This window comes from Heterodontus francisci, chromosome 17, assembly GCF_036365525.1.
Source record: "Heterodontus francisci isolate sHetFra1 chromosome 17, sHetFra1.hap1, whole genome shotgun sequence".
In the NCBI taxonomy this organism is placed as follows: Eukaryota; Metazoa; Chordata; class Chondrichthyes; order Heterodontiformes; family Heterodontidae; genus Heterodontus; species Heterodontus francisci.
The window spans coordinates 35,073,086-35,096,359 of NC_090387.1; the positions used below are offsets into that span (position 1 = coordinate 35,073,086).

General features: G+C 39.9%; 1 protein-coding gene across 2 annotated transcripts in view; it reads left to right on the forward strand.

Moving 5' to 3' along the window:
* spg7 (SPG7 matrix AAA peptidase subunit, paraplegin) overlaps positions 1-23,274 on the forward strand; it is a 58,525-nt gene that overhangs the window by 17,302 nt on the left and 17,949 nt on the right. For both annotated transcript variants that reach the window (XM_068049261.1, XM_068049260.1), the window contains exons 2-10: positions 808-910; positions 991-1,086; positions 3,389-3,630; positions 5,633-5,772; positions 6,574-6,676; positions 7,692-7,817; positions 12,261-12,423; positions 14,805-14,978; positions 15,681-15,805. In XM_068049261.1, the coding sequence (XP_067905362.1) occupies positions 808-910; positions 991-1,086; positions 3,389-3,630; positions 5,633-5,772; positions 6,574-6,676; positions 7,692-7,817; positions 12,261-12,423; positions 14,805-14,978; positions 15,681-15,805 (1,272 nt within the window). The remainder of the gene's footprint in view (positions 1-807; positions 911-990; positions 1,087-3,388; positions 3,631-5,632; positions 5,773-6,573; positions 6,677-7,691; positions 7,818-12,260; positions 12,424-14,804; positions 14,979-15,680; positions 15,806-23,274) is intronic.

Sequence of the window (23,274 nt, forward strand, 5' to 3'; positions counted from 1 at the left end):
TCAAATATATTTTTTAATAGGTAATTGTAAAGGTTGATATTTGGAGGGATTTATGTATCCATGTACATGAATCACAAGGTTCACATGCAGTTACAGTAAGCAATTAACAAGGCAAAATGGTATGTTGGCCTTTATTGCAAAGGGGATTGGAGTATAAGAGCAAGGAAGTCTTGTTGCAATTATATCGGGCTTTGACAAGACTACTCATTGATTACTGTGTACAGGTTTGATCTCCCTACCTAAGAAAGGATATACTTGCCTTAGAGGAGTGCAGTGAAGGTTCACTAGATTGGTTACTGGGAGGGTTGTCCTATGAGGAGAGATTTAGTACAATGGGCCTGCACTGTCTGGAGTTTAGAAGATTGCAACACATGCCCGGCCAGCCTTCCACATTGTTCATCCGTAAATTTGAGATCATCCAAAACTCTGCTGCCTCTCGCCCTTGTGCTTGCTGATCTATGTTGGGTCCTGATTAAGCAGCGCCTGGTTGCAAATCCAGTGTCATAACCATTCCTCAACTATTGCAATATATTCACTGACGCATCAGATCAGTCCTCGCCCAACTATCCAAATGTGCTGAATTTTATTTTTGGAGCTTTATCTCATTTTGACCAGTTCTGGAACCTTACAAAACTGGGTATATTTCATGAGTTGTTTCACGTATGTAGCAGTAGATCATTTGTCGTGGAGTGAGGTCACAATCTTGTCTACAATTGTGCACTTTCTGGCAGAAATCATTGGCGAGATCTTAGGGTGTTAATTGAAAACTTATTTGTTTTGTGCTTTTATTATTGTTTATTTTCATAGAGCTTGTTATCTCGTCCATTGAGCCATCAGTTTCAGGGATTTAATAGGATGTACATTTTAAGGCAATTGACACAAGACCCAACAAGGCTCTGCCAGTTATTAGGTGAGTGTGAAAGGTTTTCAGACTTAATTTGGGCATGGAGAGATTGTTGTTGTTATAAGATTAAAATATTTTGTTCATAGGTGGCATGTATCACTTCAGCACATCAAAACCACATCAAGATCAAGACAAGAAACAGAATGAGGGATCCAAAGGGAAAAGTCCTGAGGAAGATGAAGGTAGGTGAATCTTTAACAATAGGGAAGTTTAGCTTGATGATAGCAACATTTAAAGAAATCCCAAGTTTGCTTCTTGGAAAAATGCAAGGAAAACTGATCCCATGCCAGGATTAAAGAGGTGATGAAAAAGGTGGTGAGCAAGATGGGTTTTTGAGAAGGATTTTAAAGGAGGAGAGGGAGGAGAAAAGAAGTCTTGCATTCATACAGTGCTTTTCATGACCTCAGGATATCTCAAAGCACTTTATAGCCAATTAAGTACTTTTGAAGTGTGATCACTGTTATAATGTAAGATTCCAGTGGTGTAGAATTCCAGAGAGGTAGGATCTAGGCAGCTGAAGTCTCTGCCACCACTAATGGAATTGAGAGAGAGGGGGGAGGGCGAATATAGAGCTGGAGGAGATGGCGGAGGTAGTGTGTGCAAGGCTGTGGAAGGAGTTAAAAATGAAGGCAAGAATTTTTAACTTAATGCTCTGAGCCAGTGTAGGTCAGCAAGGATAGAAGTGATGCCTGTGTAGGATAATGAGCATCATAAAGGATAATTTCTTTAGTTGGACTTATTGCTTTCACGTATACATATCAATCAATGATTCTTTAAATTCTGGAAGCTATTATTTGTATATGGTCTGGAGTTATTCATTGGCAGAAATTAATTCAACAGATTATTTTGCAGCCTGAAATTACAAACAAAAGTCCTTTTTAATAGCTTAAATAGCACAAAAGCAAATTAAAACAAGCCACAATATAAAGACTATTTTCAGTAAGTACTTTATAATCTAGGCCGGAATTTTACACGACACCAGCGAGCCGGATGGTGGTGGGGGGATATGGTGTAAAATTGAGCGGGAGGCTCTGGGAGGCCTACCCGACCCGCTCCCGCCTCCGCCCCACTTTATGTGGGCTGCAGGGCGTGAGAATATTCTATTGCACCATTTCAAAATTAAATTCTGAATTTAAAAAGAGAGCACAGCTCACTCATGTAAAAGTAGGTGCACAATTTATACTGTCTTGGATATCATTCAACTCATTTGATTGCCCAAGAGAGATGAATAGCTACAGGCAAACTGCCCAACGATGAAACTCAGATATTTTCCCTGACCTTCTGTCTTTTCTTTCCCCTCCCCTAAGTAATGAAATTTAAACTTTAGGATTTCAGTCTAATATTCTACTTTAATATTCAGTTCTGACTGGCTACATGCCACAAATTATATTTCCATGTTCAGTCATTGTCTTTAGAGAATCAAATCATTTACATTTATCTTTATCCAATTAAGAATGGTACTAGTTATTCATCCAACTCTTCTTGAACAAGTTGATCAATTGCATTAAATGCTTTGTAAGGCAATGTGATCCACACATTTAACCTTGGGGTAAGAAAGGAAAGAAGAAACTCCTCTAGCCTTTTCACTATTGTAATCATGTAGTTCTACAAGTTGCTAATTATCTCATTTAAAACTACATTGTCAATGTTTTCAGGATTTTTAACATTTGGATGTTGTGCCTTCTTAATATTTTCTGTAGTTTTCATTCTTTCAGAACTATCCTCAACTCCTCATGGCTAATGCACCATTTCATTATTATTGATCTGTTTCTGTTGTCCAAAGTTTTAGGACCTAGTATCATTCTTATTGCTTTTCTCTGATTTGTCTCCATTGAAACTAGATGCATAAAATTCCTTTTAACTATTCCAAATGCATCATACAAGATAAAATTCTGTTTGGACTTACTGAATTACCTCAATATATTCTAATACTTAATTAGTGATATTAATGCATTCATATTAAATAAATATTTCATGTTGCATTGTAAAGCAATCATTTGTTTTCTTTCTGAAATTGCACTTTTCGTCTGTCTTTTTTCATGTATTTACTTTTCTTTGCAACACCTTTTCTGTTTAAAAACAAAGGTCCTGCAGGGAAATGTAAAATGCTCTGTTTATTTATTGATCAATTTTCTAGCATAACTACTTCTGCTAACTCCCCATCTCATGTTTTACTTCACTCCTCTAGAGTAGATCATCCCTCATTCATTCCTGATATAAAAGTGGTATCTTTTATGCTCTTGTGAAATGGCATTTCATGTTATTTTAATTTCTTCTATTTTAGCTATGATTCCAGTAATATATCAATATTTTTGCTAGCTATTTTGCTTTTCAAGAAACTTTGCTGTTGATGTTGAACTTGAAGAATGGGAAATATGTTGTCTTTTTTCTTTCCTTCCTGTCTTCCTATTTCTCGTTTCTGTCTATGTAGTACAAGTAAGTTTCCACAGTATGATTATTTTGTCTCTTATTGTTTCCAAACAGAAGAGAAAAGGCGGCGGGAAAGGGAGGATCAAATGTACAGGGAGCGTCTGCGAACACTGTTTATAATAGCTGTTATTATGAGCTTGTTGAATTCCATTAACAGCAGTGGAGGAAATATCTCATGGAATGATTTTGTTCAGGAGATGTTGGCAAAGGGAGAAGTAGCCAGGGTGCAGGTTGTACCAGAGAGCGATGTGGTAGAAATCTACCTTCATCCAGGAGCTGTTGTATTTGGTAGACCGGTAAGATGTTTACCTTTTTTTTAAAAAAAAAACAACTGCAATAAATGTTTGCTCAAGACCGTCAGTATTCAAAACACCCTTTAAGTTTGTATATTCAAATTGTTGTCTTGTCGCAATTATTTGAACTGCTTTTATATTGAGATTAATGCTGGAGATGCTGGTTTCCAACATGCAGGTCTAATGCAGCTGCCGGGTACCTCAGGAATAATTAAGCAGATTTGTTAAAGTCGGCCACAGTTAAGAGCTGGTTTTAAACAATATAAGGTCGTCTTGACGAGAGGCCTTGGTGAATCCAATGAATTTGCTGTGGAATCGTTGCTGACTGCATGAGACATATGCACTGGGAATTTGTAGTTCCAGCATTGCAATAAAGCTGCCTTTATATTGGATTTAGTGGGATACTAAGGCTGAAAACCACAAAGTAAATTGCTCGATACACATTGGCCTACCACCGAGAAGACCCTGTTTTATCTTAAATAGATTTAAAAACTGCTTTATCTTGTTTCTAATGTTTTAATTTTAAATGCTCTACCTAAATTGTGACCAAAACATATTAAATGTACCTTATTTTAAAAGCATCTTCAACAGCTCAATTCCCAGCAATTGCACCTTATTTTGTATCTAAATTTTGCTTGATTAAGTAGATGTGTTTGACTCATTGCCTCGAAACACTCAAAGTGGGGCAGATTCCACAGTATAAATTGTACAAAGAGATCTTCCACTCACTATATAGGTATATATCTTTGCAGGTCATTGGTAAGCTTTTGGAGAAATGAAATTGTTTACTGAAATTGTTCATGTAGGACTTTTATTTCAATGTAGAATTACTCATATTAATGAATGAAAAAGTTGATTCTGTCAAAATTGGGACTTTAAACAGGCTCGTCTTACCAAGTTCAGTGCTAAAGTAATTGTTAACTTTTGGCTACATTTCCAGATACAGGACCAGTTTGCACCAGCTATTTTCTGTTTATGTTTGGTATAGTGCACTGCTACTGGAGGGGTTGTCATGGTTCCCTGCAATTTCATTGGTGTAAAAAGGAAGTGGTATGTTCACAACTTGAGTCTTGCATTTACATCTCTGAAACTCAATGCTGAGCTGAGACACCTATGATTTCCTCACACAGGTGGCAGGATTAAATGAGTCTGTGTCTCTTTATCTCCTCCCCAGCCATTTTTAGAATTTAGTTTTTTTTTACAGTTTTACAGAAACCAAGGCAGGAATACCAACTCTTACTTATTGAAGCTTATATGTTTGTGAAATAACTCTATGTTCCATTGTAACATTGTAGGCAAAATATCTACTCAGCAGTAAACAATTAACCTAGTAACTGTTGAAACAACATTTAACTTTCCCCCTGTCCTTGCAGTTTTAAATTCTTGTACAATATTTCTAGTTGAGATAATCGGGTGACCCCGCTGCCAGTGTTAGAGTTATTAGGCAATAGCAAATCCAAGAAATATTTTGTGAAATGCATAATACTTTATGTGGGGAATTGTGAGATGCTCAAAGATCTGCTGAAGGATGAACAATCATTTTCTTTCCCTCCACTCCTCTCCTAAGAGCACTGACTTTCTCAGCTTGAGTATGGTTTTACAGGCTGAAGTTACCCTCTAGTACCATGCCCAATTGACCATTGTTCACATCGATGGTGTGTTTTGGTGAGTTATTCAGATGTGAAAGGCCTTACAACCAAATCTAATATTGTCCAGTAGGGGTCGCTGTACAGTGATTTGGGAATTGGAACCATGAACCTTGCATTTTACTGTACTTGGTTTAGTGTCTATATGCGATTTCTTATGCTTATCTTCGGGGAGCCTGTGACTTGCTCGGCTGCAGTCTAAGCGTTTTGACAGAGGTAATGCAGAAGGGTACAGCTAAAGTCAATAATGGTGATGCGGGTGGGGGGGGGGGGGGTGGTTGTAAGAAGTGGCTGGAACACAAATGATTTATTTAGGTTTTTTGATGGCATTCAATTGTATTTTTTTCCCATTTTTGTAGCGGTTAGCTTTGATGTATCGAATGCAGGTAGCAAACATCGATAAGTTTGAAGAGAAGCTACGGGCTGTTGAGAATGAGCTTGGAATTGACGGAAAGGACAGGATCCCAGTATCCTACAAGCGCACTGGTTTCTTTGGAAAGTAAGTTGCATTTTAGCATTGTAAAGGCTACCTGGTTCCATGAAAAAGTGTTAAATATACAAGAGTTTAAGTCGAAATATACTGAATCTTAGGAACTGTAGGTCAAATAGAATGGTGATACCTAATGGAACATATGCTTCAGAAACATAAAAAGTCAAATTTCAAATCATTTCTGTAGTTGCTCATGCCTAGCTCACAAATTGCACTCTGAATTCGAAGTATTGTATGTTACAGATAGGAGAGCATTTTTTTTTTGGTCTTGTAAGAGGTGTGCAACAGTGTTAAAATGCAGTCTTTCACTGTGGGGTTTGGGTTAAAATGCAACATACTGAAAGGGGAATTAAAAGTTTGGGTTTGAAATCTAATAGCGGAATGAGAACGAAATTAGTTCTAGGTATAATCCATTTCACAGTAGATCTATGTTCATGGTAATTCCCTTGAATTTGATACGAACCGATGCATTGAGGTTCCACAAGGATTCTCTATGTCAGGTTGTGCTATATCATTTGTTAGACATGCAACCTTGAATCTTAACAGGGAGAGGTGGGGAGGTTTTATGTTGAAAAATACTGGAAAAAATTGAGAAATATACATTATAAAGAAAACATGTAGCCAGATTCACTTGTTATCCATAGAACAGTAACTCACAACAGTTGAATGAATTTTAAGAATAAATTGTACTCTTTACACAAAGTATTTTAATTAAACTTTGTCATACTCCCCTGAAATCCACATAAAGTTGATTTTAGTTAAACACCAGAATTAATTAATTAATTCTTACAATTCTTGCTTTTTTTTTAGTGCACTATATGCCTTGGGAATGGCTGCAGTGGGAGTGGCTATTCTTTGGTATATATTTCGGCTTGCAGGAATGGCTGGAAGAGAAGGTGGATTTAGTGCATTCGTAAGTGAGCTTAGTAATATAAAGTCAATCTTGGTCTCTTTGGTTCATGTCCGTACTTACTAAAAATCAGCAAACATGCAAAATTTCATTCAAGTAGGTGGTTCAGCAAAAATTAGTATTTTTGTTCATTTATTTTCCCCCCCGCATTTTGCTTATTTGAGATGCATTAGTCATTGCAGTTCTGCCTAATTATTAAGTCATTCATGTATTCTGCTGCTCTGTGTGCATAATAACTGAAATTAGTTTGCAACTTCTGATCCGTCAGCTACTACCATCGGATAAAACATGTCCTGTCACTCCAAAAAGGGGGAAAAATACCACCACATTTATTGCTCACTTGATTGCTTTTGAAACATAAAATTTACAGGCTGCAAAATGCATATTTGGAATTTTATATTTATTTCCAGGATTTCAAACCTTTTTGGTTTCAGTCTTCCTCCAGCTGGGAGAATGAGATAAGTGCATGATCAAATTACTTACCTATGTCGGTGTCTGTGTATTCATCAGCAGCACACATTTTGGTACAGGGAAAGGCTGATGTATCCATATGGTTTGTTCAGTTTTCTTTAACACTTTAGGATTTAATTCAGTGCAACATGATCTCCTCCCCACCCACCTGCGCACCCCACCCCCAACATCTCAATTTGTGAGGCTGTGATCCTTTCCTGTTTCCTTTTATTCACAAGGATTTCAGTAATCACTCATGGAAAAATTCAAGAATAGGTTGCTACAACTTTATAAATTTATTAACATTATCAAATTTCTCCTTATGAAAACTTATGCTGGAATTGGTTGTGCAATTTTCTAAATATCTGATTGTAACTATACCGATGGGTTTGCTGTTGTGCATCACAAAAGAGCTAAACTTTGCAGTAGGTTTGTAAAAGTTAAATAGAACCAAAAATGATGGCGAGGAAGAGAAAAGATATCTAGTGCGAGTTAAACGTGTACATGATAGAACTATACTGTTTTTCTTCCTAATAATGCTATTTTTTTCTTTTGGTCAAACACATAGAATCAGCTGAAAATGGCTCGTTTCACTATTGTGGATGGAAAATCTGGAAAAGGTGTTACCTTTAAAGATGTGGCAGGGATGCATGAGGCCAAACTGGAAGTTAAGGAGTTTGTTGATTACTTGAAGGTATTTTGGTTTTTTTTAGCATGAAGAATGCAGTTTTGCTCATGCAAATCTATTGTTTTTGGCAAGTTTATGAAATAAATAGCTTTTGAAAGGTGAGCAAATCAAATTGGCCTGGTAAGATGCATTGTTGCTATAAAGTGTAGCTGAAATTTCACTTGCATCTGTAATTCCTAACAATACAAGTACCAATTACTTTTTCTTTGCAAAATATACTTTATTCATAAAAGTCTGTTTTAAAAAAAAAAATTACAAAACCGTTCCAAACAGCACCAAGTCAAAAAATACAAACAGTGCAAAGGAGATCAGTTTCCTTCAATACAGGATCAATGAGTTGCCTCACCACCCTTCCATTTCATTTTTCCTGCCTTATACATTTTACGGCAAACAAAGATTTTCCGGATACAGTTTGGGGGGTTTTCCATGGATCCAGCCCCTCAGTTCAGCTTGGTGGGGGGGACCTTACACAGTGGTCTTTCCCCATTGAGCCTTTGCTGTGGCTGCCCCAAGCTTTAGTGCGTCCCTCAGCACGTAGTCCTGGACCTTGGAATGTGCCAGTCTGCAACGTTCGGTCTTGGACAACTCTTCGCGCTGGAAGTTTCGGGCAGACCAAAGGGTGTCTTTCACTGAATTGATAGTCCTCCAGCAGCAGTTGATGTTTATCTCGGTGTGCGTCCCTGGGAACAGTCCGTAGAGCACAGACTCCTGTGTTAGAGAGCTCCTTGGGATGAACCTCGACAAAAACCACTGCATCTCTTCCCACACCTGCTTTGCAAAGACACATTCCAGGAGGAGGTGGGCAACCATCTCTTCCCCACCACAGCCACCTCAAGGGCATTGTGTGGAGGGGGCTGAGACTTTGGGCATGCAGGAAGGATCTGATGGGGAGGGCGCTTCTCACCACCAGCCAAGCTACATCTTGGTGCTTGTTTGAAAGTTCTGGTGATGAGGCATTCCGCTAAATGACTTTGCTGGTCTGCTCGGGGAACAATCCAACAGGATCCACCATCTCCTTTTCCCGTAGGGCCTTGAGGACATTCCATGCAGTCCACTGCCTGATGGATTGGTGGTCAAAGGTGTTTTTCCGCATAAACTGTTCCACGAAGGTAGCTGATATGGCATGGTCCAACTGGATGGAGCATTCTGCAGCAATCTGACCAGGCCCATCCTTCGCAACACCGGGGACAGATAGAACCTCAGCATGTAGTGACACTTGGAGTTTACGTACTGGAGATCTACACATAGCTTGATGCAGCCACACACGAAGGTAGTCATCAGGATGAGGGCGACGTTGGGTACATTTTTCCCGCCCTTATCCAGAGGTTTGAACATCGTGTCCCTCCGGACCCAGTCCATTTTGGATCCCCAGATGAAGCGGACAATGGCTCGGGTAACCGTCACAGCGCAGGAGTGGGGGATGGCCAGACCTGCGCCACGTACAGCAACAACGTGAGCGCCTCGCACCTGATGACCAGGTTCTTGCCCATAATGGAGAGAGATCGCTGCTTCCACATGCTCAGCTTGTGTTGTACCCTGGCTACTTGCTCCTTCCAGGTTTTGGTGCACGCCCCGGCCCTTCTGAACCATATCTCCAGCACCTTCAGGTAGTCTGACCTGACGGTGAAGGGGACAAAGGATGGGTCAGCTCAGTTCCCAAAGAACATGGCCTCGCTCTTGCCGTGGTTAACTTTGGCTCCCGAGGCCAGTTCGAACTGTTCGCAGATGCTCATCAGTCTGCGCATGGACAGCGGGTCCGAGCAGAAGACGGCAACGTCATCCATGTACAGGGAGGTTTTAACCTGAGTGCCTCCACTGCCTGGGATTGTCACGCCTCTTATTCTCGCATCCTTCCTAATAGACTCAGCAAAGGGTTCAACACAGCAAACAAACAAGACAGGGGAGAGAGGACAGCCCTGTCTGACTCCAGATTGGATCGGGAAACTTTCTGATTCCCACCCATTGATTGAGACTGCACTACTGATGTTTTTGTAGAGCAGTTTGATACAAGTACCAATTATCAGCTATGTGAATCGTACCACTGAGTGGAGATTGGGAGCTGTCCTTTAAGATATCGTAATCGAGCTTTTCACTTCAAGCAACTTCAAAGTGAATCTAATTTGCTGAGCAGGGGGTTCGAGGGAAATCTCTTTTTTAAAAAAATAAATCTACCGATTAAAATGCTTCTTACCGCTGTTTTGGAGGTGTGTTGTCCAATTGTGCTTTATCATTGGTTAACTGGCGGGATACATATACACATGCACACATTGACATAGGCATCTATCAAAGTCTATTCTTCCAACTATATGGATAATTATGTGGATAAAGAAAACTATAGTAAAAGAAGCTGGAAAGAAAGATTTCTATAAGAGAGATTATTGTAGCGTGGGTTAAAAGCTTGTAGAGTGGTGCTGACCATGAGAAGCGCATGTCAAGCTACTATAAGGCACAGATCGGATCCAGTTCAACTCTGCTTTTCAAAATGGAAGGAATGTGGCTAAAATATTTGTGGCAGGAGGTACAAGCTTTTAAATAGGCAAATTGGAGCAAGGTGTTTGCAGTCCATTAGATCGCCTTTATTAAGGAGATTGTGTGGGGCTGAACTACATATGCTGGACCATTAAAAACAAAGATTTGAAATGCATATAATTCTGGTCCTACTGTTGCCTCAAAAATCAGAATATTTCATTGCCATGAATTTTGTGGTTGCGGGGAGTGAATCCTTCAGCAATCTTTCATGGTAATGAATGTGGCTGAAACAAGTCTTAGAAGAAAATGCTTTCACATCTTCTCATCAGTTTGAGTGTGGATGTTTTGAATATGCAAATTGATATTTTATACCTAAGAAGAGGTATATTTAAATGGATTATGGGCAGTTTGCCTTTGTCACATATGTCACTTGGCAGAAAAGATAAAAGTGTGTCATGCTACTTGTTAAGTATATCAAAGGAATCATTCTCCTTTTTTGTAGGTAATTGTGCCTATATTTTTACGTAATGTGTTCCCCCACCCCCACTGCCCCGGCCAGGTAAATAAGCTTGTTTGCAGAATACAGACTATTGTTCTCAACTCAAATGACTTTGGCAAAGGTCTGCCTTTATTTGCTACCTGTTAATGTGAGTTGACTTTGCTGTCAGTTTCTGCAGAAACTAGAGGTTTTATTTAACGAATGTTGTGACCTCAGTTGAGACCGTTAATTTTAAAACCAGAGATATGAGCTCCCCAGACCAATTGAAGAATTACATGACAAAATTTCACGTTTTAAGACGTTTACCATAATAACTAAACTAAAAATCAACATTAACTCAACAGTGCTTAGTAGGTAGCTAATACACTAAATTTCAGAGAAAGGTATTTCTCATTAACTTATTAAAACATGTGAAAATCCCGCACCACATTTATGCAATAGTGTTCCCGTAGAGTCGGTAGCTTTGCTGTTAAAAGTTCCAGAGTCTTCCCAGTTGTAAAGGGTTGGATCTCCCAGTCCTTAAAATAGCCAATGTCCTCTTCAAGCACATGCGACCTGGACTTCCATTATTAAGGCAATCTCTGGTGAACCTGTTATGCTTTTCTCCTCCGCAACCATCCTGCTGGTCTCTTCCTGTTTTCTTTCCTTCCTTACAGCCTCTCCGACTTGGAAAAGCCTGTTGAATTTATCCAGAATCAAAAGGCAGTAGTCATTTGCCTTTTTCCCTAATTAGAGTCCATAAGTCTGACCATCACAAAACCACCTCTGCCTTCCTTTGTTTCCATATGTTGCAATTGCAACTCGAATTTGCATTTTTAAAGCCCTTGGCTCCCTATTTACGATCTGAGAGTCTGGGAGAGTAAAACCCATTGTCCGTTTGTCCGTCAGGTGTTAGAACTTTGCACTGTGCTTTCGAAAGGGTCTTTGATCTGGGTTCCTTGATTGCATGGTAACCAAGGCCCCTGGCTTGTTTCCGAGCAGACTTGGTGTGAGGTCACGTCTTCTCCGAATTCTTTTTACACTGCATCAAGAAACAGTTTTTAAAAACATAACCATACTACAAAGTCCAGCATTCGTAACACAAATGATCTCTTTGTAATGTTTCAGATAGTGACCTGCATATCTCTTTTTTAAATGTTGTAATCATCCTGTTTCTAACTGCATTCTGTTTTGGGAAAGTAACATCCACATGCTCCTGTTTTTGTAGTTGGATTAGGGATACTATCTCTGCAGGCATGCTTACTCTGCTTTTAATTGAAGACCCAAAGAGAGCAAATATTGGGTTAAGTGAGATGGAGCACTCCTATAATTTAAAGTTCTTTTAGTCCCTACTATCAGGTCAAGTTTATAGTTTTATTTGTACCCAAATTGTATTTGCTTTCTTATCAAATTTTATGGCTGGAAAGACACATTTTAGTAACTTGAGCAGGAACCAATGATGGGAAAGGGGGAAAAATCAATTTATATTCTTTTTTTCTCAGAGTCCGGAACGTTACCTACAGCTTGGTGCCAAAGTTCCAAAGGGAGCTTTATTGCTTGGACCACCAGGGTGTGGAAAAACACTACTGGCAAAAGCTGTTGCTTCAGAAGCTCAAGTTCCTTTCTTAGCCATGGCTGGATCAGAGTTTGTGGAGGTGATTGGAGGTGAGGAGTAAAGGTTGACATCCAAAATGCAATTTCGTACAGTATTGAATATTGTTCCGGAGATATGAGTTGCAAGGAAGAGTTTAGACTGTGTTATAGGAAACCAGAGATATAACTGGTTTTAATTTACTAACCCACATTTATTTTTGTTTATACTATGCTCAATCCCGGTCTGGTTTCTTTCTTGGAGCAGGATGGTGGGTCCTTCTAAGAGACATCAGCACATTAGGGTGCACATTTTGACTTTTGTGGTTAGAGAATGAAACTAATTTCTTTACAACAGGTTTATTATTGTTGGAAGAAAACTGGTGTTTCTGGTACTTGCAGAGACTTTGCAGGTACTAATCAATCAAATTTAAATAATGCTAAACCCTACCTATATTATTGTACAAAAAACAGTTGTGTGTTAATATTATAACGCATGAACAGAGAGTGGGAACACCATCACCTCCAAATCGCACACCATTCTGTTTTGGGCATATATTGCCGTTTCTTTGCTGGGTTAAAATCCTGAAATTCCCTACCTAACAGCATTGTATCTTCACCACATAGACTGCAGCAGTTCAAGAGAAGGCTAAGGCTCACTACCACCTTGAGGGGAGCTAGAGATGGGTAATAAATGCTGGCCTCGCTGGTGATCCCCATATCCTGAGAGGGGAAAATAAAGTTAACTGGCTGACATCCTCCAATATTTGTCAGTAACTCACGAAACTCTGCTATGTATCCTCTATTTATGCCAATTTGATTCTGTTTGCTGCGTAAACTGGCTTTGCAATTTGTTGCTGAATTCATTACTTATGTTAAAAGGCAGTAATCTCTTCTAGCCTGTATTTATTTGTTCATTGGAAATCAAAGGAATAATTCCATCTGAAGCTCTAAATATGTATAGTAAGCTGCTAACTATATAACAATGTTAATTCCAACCAGTTTTCACTCTTAAGTACTGAAATTTCAATATTTATCAGGTCTTTTAGAAGTAAAAAGCAAACCATCAGCCTAAATGTTATCTATGGGAGGTTAAATGATGTAGTTGTCTAATGTTCAGTTTAAGGGGCCTCCACTGGAAGTAAATTTCAAATATACTTAGAATAATGATTATTAACAATCATCAGATGATTGAGGAATGAGAAATGTATTAGCCAGCACTATTAAATAAAAATGAATCCCTTGTAGTGGCTTTGAGGAAGTTCCAGTGGATCCTGTTAAGAGCCTACTGTGCACAATAATAATGGATAGTGATTGGTTAAATCTATACCAACTGTTCGCTTCAACTGTAAGAATGATCAAAGCCTTTGTAGTGACCTTTTGACCTGTGTTATGCATGAAGCGTGTTCCTTTTCCATTTACCAGGCGGCTAGTTTGTAAGTTTTGGCTGCAAGCTTTTTACCAGTTGTTTTAATCTTGATTTTATATTGAAAAGAAAATTACCGCTTTGATTCTGCATGTATATTTGTTCTTTAGCTAAAAAATTAGTCAGAGTTTGGAAGGAAAAATTTATGTTGGTGAGTGTAAAATTAAGACAATATTCAGAAATCCATCTTTTTACAGAAGTGTGACCAGATACATTAGAAGAATGAATTTGCATGTATATTCACATGCTAGGGTTGCCCCAAAGCATTTCATAGCCAATGAGTTATTTCTGAAGTATTGTAACTATTGTTTTGTAAGCAAAAGCAACAAAGTCTCACAAACAGCAATGAGATAATGATAACCAGTTAATCTGTTTTGGTGACGCTGGTTGGGGTTAAATATGACCAGAACAGTGGTTTATTTTTTGAATACTGTCCTAGGATCTTTTGCGCCAACTAAGCAGGCAGATGGTGCCTTGGTCTAATGACTCATCTGAAAGATGGCATTTCCGGTGATGTAGTACTCCCGCAGTACTATATTGGCATGTCGGCTTAGGTTATGTGCTGAAGTCCTGAAGTAGGTTTGAACCTATGATCGTCTCTCAGAGGCAGAAATGTTAACACTGAGTCAAGCTAACATTTATTTTAACTGTCTGGAAAATTAGAATAATCCAATGAGTGCAATGGGAGGCAGTTTATCTGAAGTATCTGAAGCAGTTGGTCTCCCGGCATGCCCATATTTTCTTAGTAATGTGGTTTTCCTACTGAAGTAATAACTTGAGTGCATTATTGGAATTTTGTGGTCAGTTATTTAAATTTTCTTACCCTTATGAGATTTTTTGCTGACTGCTCAGTCTAATAGCATTCGACAGAAAACATCAAAAACTCAATTTTTGAATTTTTTATTTTTATTTGTGAACAATGGACCTTTTTGGGATGACAGTATAAGGCTTCACATCTTCGTCAATATTTTTTAACGTGGCCTGTTACATTCTTTATTCATAACTGTTTCAACTTTAATTTTTCATATAGGTCTAGGTGCCGCAAGGGTACGAAGTTTGTTTAAGGAGGCCCGGGCTCGTGCCCCCTGCATTGTGTACATTGATGAAATTGATGCAGTGGGTAAAAAACGTTCTACCAGCATGTCTGGGTTTGCTAATACTGAGGAGGAACAGACGCTGAATCAACTGTTGGTGGAAATGGATGGTGGGTATTCCACTGTAATACAATTGAGGTGCAAACCTGTGTTGTACTGCATTAGTAATTATTTTCTAAACTAATAAGCTGTTATGTGGTCCTTTTAGAAATGTATTGAATGCCTCCCACCCTTCAGAGCAGTATGTTTTGGGATGACTTCCAGTTAATAACTCTTGTATGCTGAAGCTATTTACCTATGGATACTTGCTTTATGGTGCTGAATTCTAAATAAATCAAGTAGTGATTGGGTTGAGTGGTTATACTGTACATCAGATCCTTCAATGTCCATATGGCAGTATTAGGATTCGAAGATAATGGTGCTTCAATTCTCAACATGAAATGCAGGACCTCATTAATATTAAAAGTACAACTGAAATTGAGATTATTCACTTGAGCTGAAAGGACCAACAAATTTTCAGTCAACAATTGGTGACTGCAATAGAATTTTTGCAACTAAACTAGATCAAAACTCCTTCAGAAATTCTGTTGCAGTCAGTGATTGTTGCTTGCCATATGGTGGAAATTAAGTTATGAAGCTTGTGTATCAAAAGCTTGTTCATTGTCATATCTGATAAGTGTATGAGATTCATTGGTGAGTGTAGTGTATGTGTGCGTGTCTGTTATAGTATTAAAGAAAAGTGAGACGTTGCTAGCCATAGTAAATTGGACATTGTAAATTGCCTTAATGTTGTTTAATATTATTTTGAACAGGAATGGGCACAACAGATCATGTAATAGTTCTGGCATCAACCAACCGTGCTGATATTTTGGACAATGCCTTAATGAGACCAGGCCGGCTGGATCGACATATATTTATTGACTTTCCTACTTTGCAGGTACTGATGGTTAAGAGCAGATAATTATTGTGCATTTTTGGTTTACTATCAGGCCAAAGTTTAGAATATTCTACTAAACTTGAGGTGCATTTTAGTGCTTCTTAGACTAATGGATATGTTTGTGAAAATGCTGGTTTCTTTAGGACAGGGTTTTACAGACAGTAACAAAGTTATTCTTTTAACCTATGTTTACTCTTATCTCCTCCTCCCTCTCCCTTACTCTTATTTTTTCTAAACATTCTAGGAACAGTTTTTTTTAAAAAACTTAACCTTACAGAGTAAGGGGTCACACAATTAAAACTGAGATGCAGAGGAATTTCTTCTCTGAGGTTGGTGAATCTCTGGAATTCTCTGCCTCAGAAAGTTGTGGAGGCTAGGTCACTAAATGTATTTAAGGAGGAGGTAGATAAGATTTTTGAAATCTCGGGGAGTCGAGGGATATGCAGAGCAGGCCCGAAAGAGGAGTTGAGGCCTAGGACAGATCAGCCATGATCTTATTGAATGGCGGGGCAGGCTTGAGGGGCTGAAAGGCCTACTCCTGCTATTTCTTATGTTCTTATGTTAACTTATCTTACCCATTGTAACTACTCATTTTGAAGTGGGAATTACTTGTTAAAAAACTAAAAGTTACATTTTATCTCAATCAAATGGCAAAGATGGGAAAACTAACATGTTCGCACTATGGCTGTAGCCCTGATCCTAAAAATTGTTTTAGATGTGAAGCAGGAAAGGGCTGGAATAGGGTAGTAAACTCATTGGCAATAGTAGTAATAAAACCAAATCTGTTCTTGGTGTACTAATGGTTAAGAACATAATTTTGTGGAGTTCTAAGTGTAATGCTGCATAGATTTCTGTTCTAAATCTTTTTTTTATTTGAAAAGAATCAGTTGTGTGTGTGAGTATATATACAAACTTCTTGATTCATTTGAAGGATGTGGGCATCACTGGCAAGTCCAGCATTTATTGCCATCCCTAATTACTTTCGAAGATGGTGGTGAGCTGCCTTCTTGAACTGTGCGGTGAAGGTTCTTCCACAGTAGGGAGTTCTAAGCTTTTAATCGAACGACTAGGTAACAATTATATATTCCCAAGTCAGGATGGTGTGTGACTTGGAAAAATACTCGGAGGTGGTGATATTCCCATGCTTCTGCTGTCCTTGTCCTTCTAGCTGGTAGAAGTTGAGGGTTTGGGAAGTACTGTCAAAGAACCCTTGGCAAATTGCCATAGTGTATCTTGTTGGTATTCACTGCAGCCATTTTGTGCCAGTAGTGGAGGGAGTGAACATTTAAGGTGCGGGATGGGGTGCTGATCAAGCAGACTGCTTTGTCCTGTCAAGTTTCTTGATTGTTGTTGGAGCTACACTCATCCAAGCAAGTGGACAGTATTCCATCACACCTCTGACTTGTACCTTGCAGGTGGTTGAAATTCTTTGGGTAGTCAGAAGGTGAGTCACTTGCTGCAGAATATCCAACACCTGACCTCCACTTGCAGCCACAGTATGTATGTGGCTGGTCTTAGGATGTTGATGGTGGGGGATTTGACGATGATCATGCCGTTAAATGTCATGGGGAGGTGGTTAGACTCTCTTTTTGGAGATGGTCATTGCCTGGCACTTGTGTGGCATAAATGTTATTCGCCTTTTATCAGCCCAAGCTTGAATATTGTCCAGCTCTTTCTGCATGGCGGCACAGACTGCTTCATTAAATGAAGAATTACGAATGGAACTAACACTGCCATCATCAGTGAACATCCCCACTTCTAGCCATATGATGGAGTCACTGGTGAAGCAGCTGAAGATGGTTGGGCCTACGTCAATACCCTGAGGAACTCAGGTGATGTCCTGGGCTGAAATGACAGGCCTTCAACAACCAGAGCCATCTTCCTTTGTACTAAATATGATTGCAGCCTATGGACAGTTTTCCTCCTGACCCCATTGACTTCAGTTGTACTCTGTTTCTTTTGTGCCACACTCATATACTGCCTTGATGTCAAGAGCAGTCACACCTCATATTTGGACCAAGGTTGTATTAAGGTCTGGAGCTAAGTGGTTCTCGTGAAATCAGTGAGAAGGTTATTGATGAGTAAGTACCCCTTGATAGCACCTTCGACAACATCTTTCGTCACTTTGCTGATAATTAGTAGTAGACTGATGGGGAGGTAATTGGCAGATTGGATTTGTCCTGTTTCTGGAGCACAGCGCTTCACGACAGCTGGGACTTTGTTGGGGCCCAAAGCCTTTACTGTATCCAGTGCACTCAGTTGTTTCTTGATATCATGTGGAGTGAATCAAATTGGCTGAAGACCAGCATCTGTGATGTTGGGGATCTTAGAAGGAGGCTGAGATGGATCATCCACTCAGATAAGAACAACAATTTACCTTTATGTAGCACATTTAATGTAGTAAAATTTCCCGAAGTGCTTAATGAACTATATCAGTAAAAGTTTGGCCCATCATTTCCACGCCAGTCGAAGAGCTACTGAGCCTAATCCTACCTTCCTGCACTAGGCCCGTAACCCTGCAGGTCACGGTTCTTCAAGTAGACATCCAAGTACTTTTTAAATATGGTGAGAGTTCTGTCTCTACCACCCTTTCAGGCAGTGAGTTCCAGGTCCCCTACCATTCTCTGGGTGGAAAACTTTTGCCTCTTCTCCCCTCTAATCTTTCTACCAGTTACTTTAAATCTACGCCTCTGATTTTGACCCCACTGCTAAGGTAAATAGGTCATCCCTATTTACTCTATATAGGCCCCTCATAATTTTATACACCTCAATTAAGTTACCCCTCAAACTCCTGTGTTCCAAGGAAAACAATCCCAGCCTATTCAATCTTTCCTCATGCCTAAAATTTTCCAGTCCTGGCAAGATTTTCATAAATTTCCTCTGCACCCTCTCCAGTGCAATCACATCTTTCATGTAATGTGGTGACCAGAACACTATGCAGTACTCAAACTGTGGTCTAACTAGTGTGTACAGTTCTAGCATAACCTTCCTGCTCTTATATTCTATGCCTCAGCTAATAAAGGAAAGCTTGCCATATGCTTTCTTAACCACTTTATCGACCTGTCATGCCACCTTTTAAAGAATTGCGAACATACACTCCAAGGTCCCTCTGCTCCTCCACACTACTCCGTATCCTCCCATTTATTGTGTATGTCCTTGTCTTGTTGCACCTCCCAAAATGCATTGTATCTCACTTCTCTGGATTGAATTCCATTTTCCACTTTTCTGCCCAACTGACCAGGCCAACTATATCTTCCTGCAGTCTGAAGCTTTCCTCCTTGCTGTCAACCACACAGCTAATTTTTGTATCATTTGCAAACTTTTTAAAATCACGCCCTCTATATTTGAGTCCAGATCACTAAATTAAACAACAAAAAGCAAGGGGCTGAGTATTGAGCCCTGCAGAACCCCACTGGTAACAGCCTTCCAATCACAAAAACACATGTCAACCATTACCCTTTGCTTCCTGCCACTAAACCTATTTTGGATCCAATTTGCCACTCTCCCTTGGATCCCAAAGGCTTTTACTTTTTTGACCAGCCTGCCATTTGGGACCTTGTCAAAAGCCTTGCTGAAATCCATGAAGACCACATCCACGTCACTGCCCTCATCAACCCTACTTGTCAACTCCTCAAAAAAATTTGATCGTTAGTCAGACATGACCTCCCCTGAACAAATCCATGCTTACATTCCTTGATTAATCCATGCCTTTTGAAATGAAGGTTGATACTGTCCCTCAGAATTGATTCCGATAATTTTCTCTCAACCTAAATTATGCTAACTGGCCTATAATTACTTGGATTATCACTTCCTCCCTTTTTAAACAATGGTACAACTTTGGCAGTCCCTCAATCCTCTGACACCACTCCTGCAGCCAGGGAGGATTGAAATATGATGATCATAGCCTCTGCAATTTCCTTCCTGGCTTCTTTTAACAACTTGGAATATATTTCCTCCAGGCCTGGCGATTTATCTATTTTCAAATACGTCAAACCCTTTAATACTTCCTCTCTTGCAATGATTATCCTATCCAAGATTTCACACTTTTCATCCTTAGTTACGATGTCATCATCGGCCCCCGCTATAGTGAAGACAGGCGCAGATTATTCATTAAGGACCTTGGTTTACTTGTCCATTGATCACTGAAGGCAGCAACACAGGTAGATAAGGTGGTTAAGATTTAAACATGGAGTTCCAGGAAAGATGACCACAGATTTGGGAAGCGACAATACCTTCATGGATGTTGGAGAAGAAAGGGAGTTTGGAAATGGAGCGGTAGTTTGCAAGGACAGAGGGGTCGAGGGTTGGTTTTTTTGAGGAAAAGGGTGAAATCAGATTTGAATTTCTGTTACTGCTGACCAACCTTGGCTTCCAGTCCAGCAGCACCTTTATTTTAAAATTCTCATCCTTTTTTCAAATCCTTCCATAGCCTCGCCCCCTCCCAACCTCTATAACCTACTCCTGCCCTACAACCCTCACGGATCCCTGCGCTCCTCCAATTCTGGCCTCTTGTGCATCTCATATTTTAGGTTCTCCACCATTGATAGCCCTGCTTTCAGCTGCCCAGGCCCTAAGGTCTGGAATACCCTCCTTAAACCTCTCTGCCTCTCTACCGCTCGCTCCTTTAAGACACTCCTTAAAATCATCTCTTTCACCAAACTTTTTGGTTATGGCCTAATATCTCCTTATGTGGCTCAGTTTCAAATTTTATTTGGTAGCACTCCTGTGAAGTGCCTTCGGATTAAAGGCCTGCTACCTGACCCGAACCCGACGACATATGTCGGGTTCGAGTCAGGTCGGGCCCCCTTTCCAGGTCCAGCTTTCGGGTTCAGGTCGGGCCGGACACACAGGGTAAGTGCTCTGCTGTAAGTATTGAAATTTTAAAAACTTACCTGAGTTGGGAGTCTGGGACGAAACTGAGTCTGCGCAGTGAGCGAGTGACGTCATCACGCATGCACCGCAGTATCGTGGAGCTTCCATGTTGGAAGGTAAGTAAAGGGATGGTCGGGTCGGGGTCGGGGTGAAATTGGAGGGACTTGGGCCGGGTCGGGCTCGGGTCTGCTGTGGTTCGGTCAGGTTCTTTTTCCCAACCTGAGCAGGCCTTTACTTTGGATGTTTTACTACGTTAAAGGTGCTCTATAAATGCAGGTATTGTTGTATCCTAGCAAGGAAGTACATTGGCTGGTCAACTGAGGGCCCTAGAATAATGCAGATCTGCCTGATTCCAGTATCAAAATCTGACGTTGGCATTCTTCAATTACTAGGTGTTGCGACCTCAGTGAGACAGTGAACATTAAAAATACGTGATATGAACCCCCAGACCAATTTAAAGAATTACACAACAAGATTTCACGTTTTAAGTCTTTTATTATAACAATTAAACCAAAAAGAAAAATCCCCATTAACTAAATAGTACTTTGTAATCTGGGGTATCAGCTAATTACAAAGAAAGGTATTTTCTTTACATAGAGAAATACTTGAAAACCTCACACCACACTTGTAATTACACAGTCCTTCTTGATGGCGAAGTCTTTTGTGGTTAAAAGTCCCAAACTCTTCCCGGTTGGAATGGGTTGGATCTCCCAGACCTTACTCAAAGCCAGTGCCCTCTTTGCTCACTTCTCCAAGCACTTTGACCTGGACGCCCATGAATAAGGCGATTCCTGGTGATTCTGCTTTTCGTCTATTTCTTCACAAGCTTCAACTTTCAAAACAGGATGAAGTCTTTGCAGCCTTTTGCTGCCTCAGGCTTCTAAGAGCAGGTGCTCCTTCTCTCCCTCTCAAAGCTGCAACCACTAGATTCCCTTCTTACAGCCTGTCTGCCTTCAGAAAATCTGTGAAATTTACCCGGACTCAAGTCCAATATGCAATATCCAGAAGTCTGGTTTCACATTGACATCTGGGCCTTCTATTGTTCCCAGCTGTAGACAGCTGCTTGGTATATTTGTATCTTCAGAATCACTGACTCTTTGTTTATGCCCCGAACGTCTGGGTGAGTGAAACCCAATCTTCTTTAGATTTTACCCCTGCAGTCCCTGTTTTTTTCAAAACAAAGTTTTTGATCTGTTTTCTCTGTTGTCCTGGTAACCAAGATTTCTGTCTTGTCCCCCTTCAGCAGAGTGGATGTGAGGTCACCTGACCTTCCAGACTCCTTAAACCTTAAACTTTTTTAAAAATCACAATTTTTAAAACATAAACATGTTACAAAGTCCAGCGTTCATAACACTAGGTGTGTCCCCTTCAACTATTTCAATCCCAGAGACCCTACTTTTCTAACCCACTCCTCATCTGATTTCCTATTCCAAAGGAGCATAGTTCGTAGATGATCGCAGTTCTGTTTATTTTTGGTGCTTAAGCAGACTTTTAACTCTCTTAATTAGGAAGTTGTATGAATTTGTTATGCTGATACCAAAGTATACACCATGACAGAACAGCAGGATTTGTTTTTTTGAATGTGTTATGGTCAAGTGAGGAGGGGTCGAAGGGCTTCCCTCTTTTCTCCCCCTCCTTGTTGGACCATAACTGGTTTAATTCTTTCTTAAAATGGATGTACTGGCCAATTCAGTAGGTGTTTGATTACTTACATGCTATGATCATAACGAGAACCAATCGGACAGGTTTTCTTGCATTAACAAAGGAAGAGGTTAACTTAAACCGAAACCTAAACCGAACTAATAAAAATAATAAACAACACATCAACTTTCACTCTCACACACACACTGGAAGTTTACACACACACAAATAGGTTACAGAGTGGGGAAAGGTAGATTGGTTGTGTTCGAGCCCATTAACAAAAGGGTATATAGTCTCTGGATTTTGGTGATTCAACTGGCCTCCAGCTGACTTCAGTGGTCCTGAGGCTTTTATTTTGAAGAGGTAGATGACTGGTCTGGTGAGTCTCTTGGAGATTGCTACACGGATGATTTCCTCCAACGGGGTTTCGGATTGTAGCCGGAGTATGCAAAGGTGGTTAGGCAACAAGCAGGATTTGAAAGCTTTCAAGCAGGAATAGAGAGAAAGAGGGACCCACTTAGGGTCTGCTCATGTCAGAGTCCAGTTGCTTCTCCTCTGCTGCAGAGAAAACGTCAGCTTAAAACTATAGATGGGGAGGGACTTCTCACATGACAGTCACTCAGTGATTCAAACTTTGCATTTAGCAGTATTTTTTCTTCTTGCTAAAAGAGAGAGAACGAACACTTCTCAAACTTCCTGGTTCTTGCTGGGAAATGCACAGACATTTTTTCTCTTGTCCTCACTGTCCTTTGTAATGTAGGACACAGTGTAGCAAATTAGGTAGTCAACTTGAGCTAAAAGGATGACTTTGCTGGCAGCTTGTCTTTTTAAAAATGTTCTTTTTAAATTTCTTCCAATAAAATATAAAGTCAGCTGTCCAGTCAGTGGACCACAGAAAATTTTCATTCAACAAAACACATCGGCATAACATGAGTCTATTTCAGAAGATTTTCTTA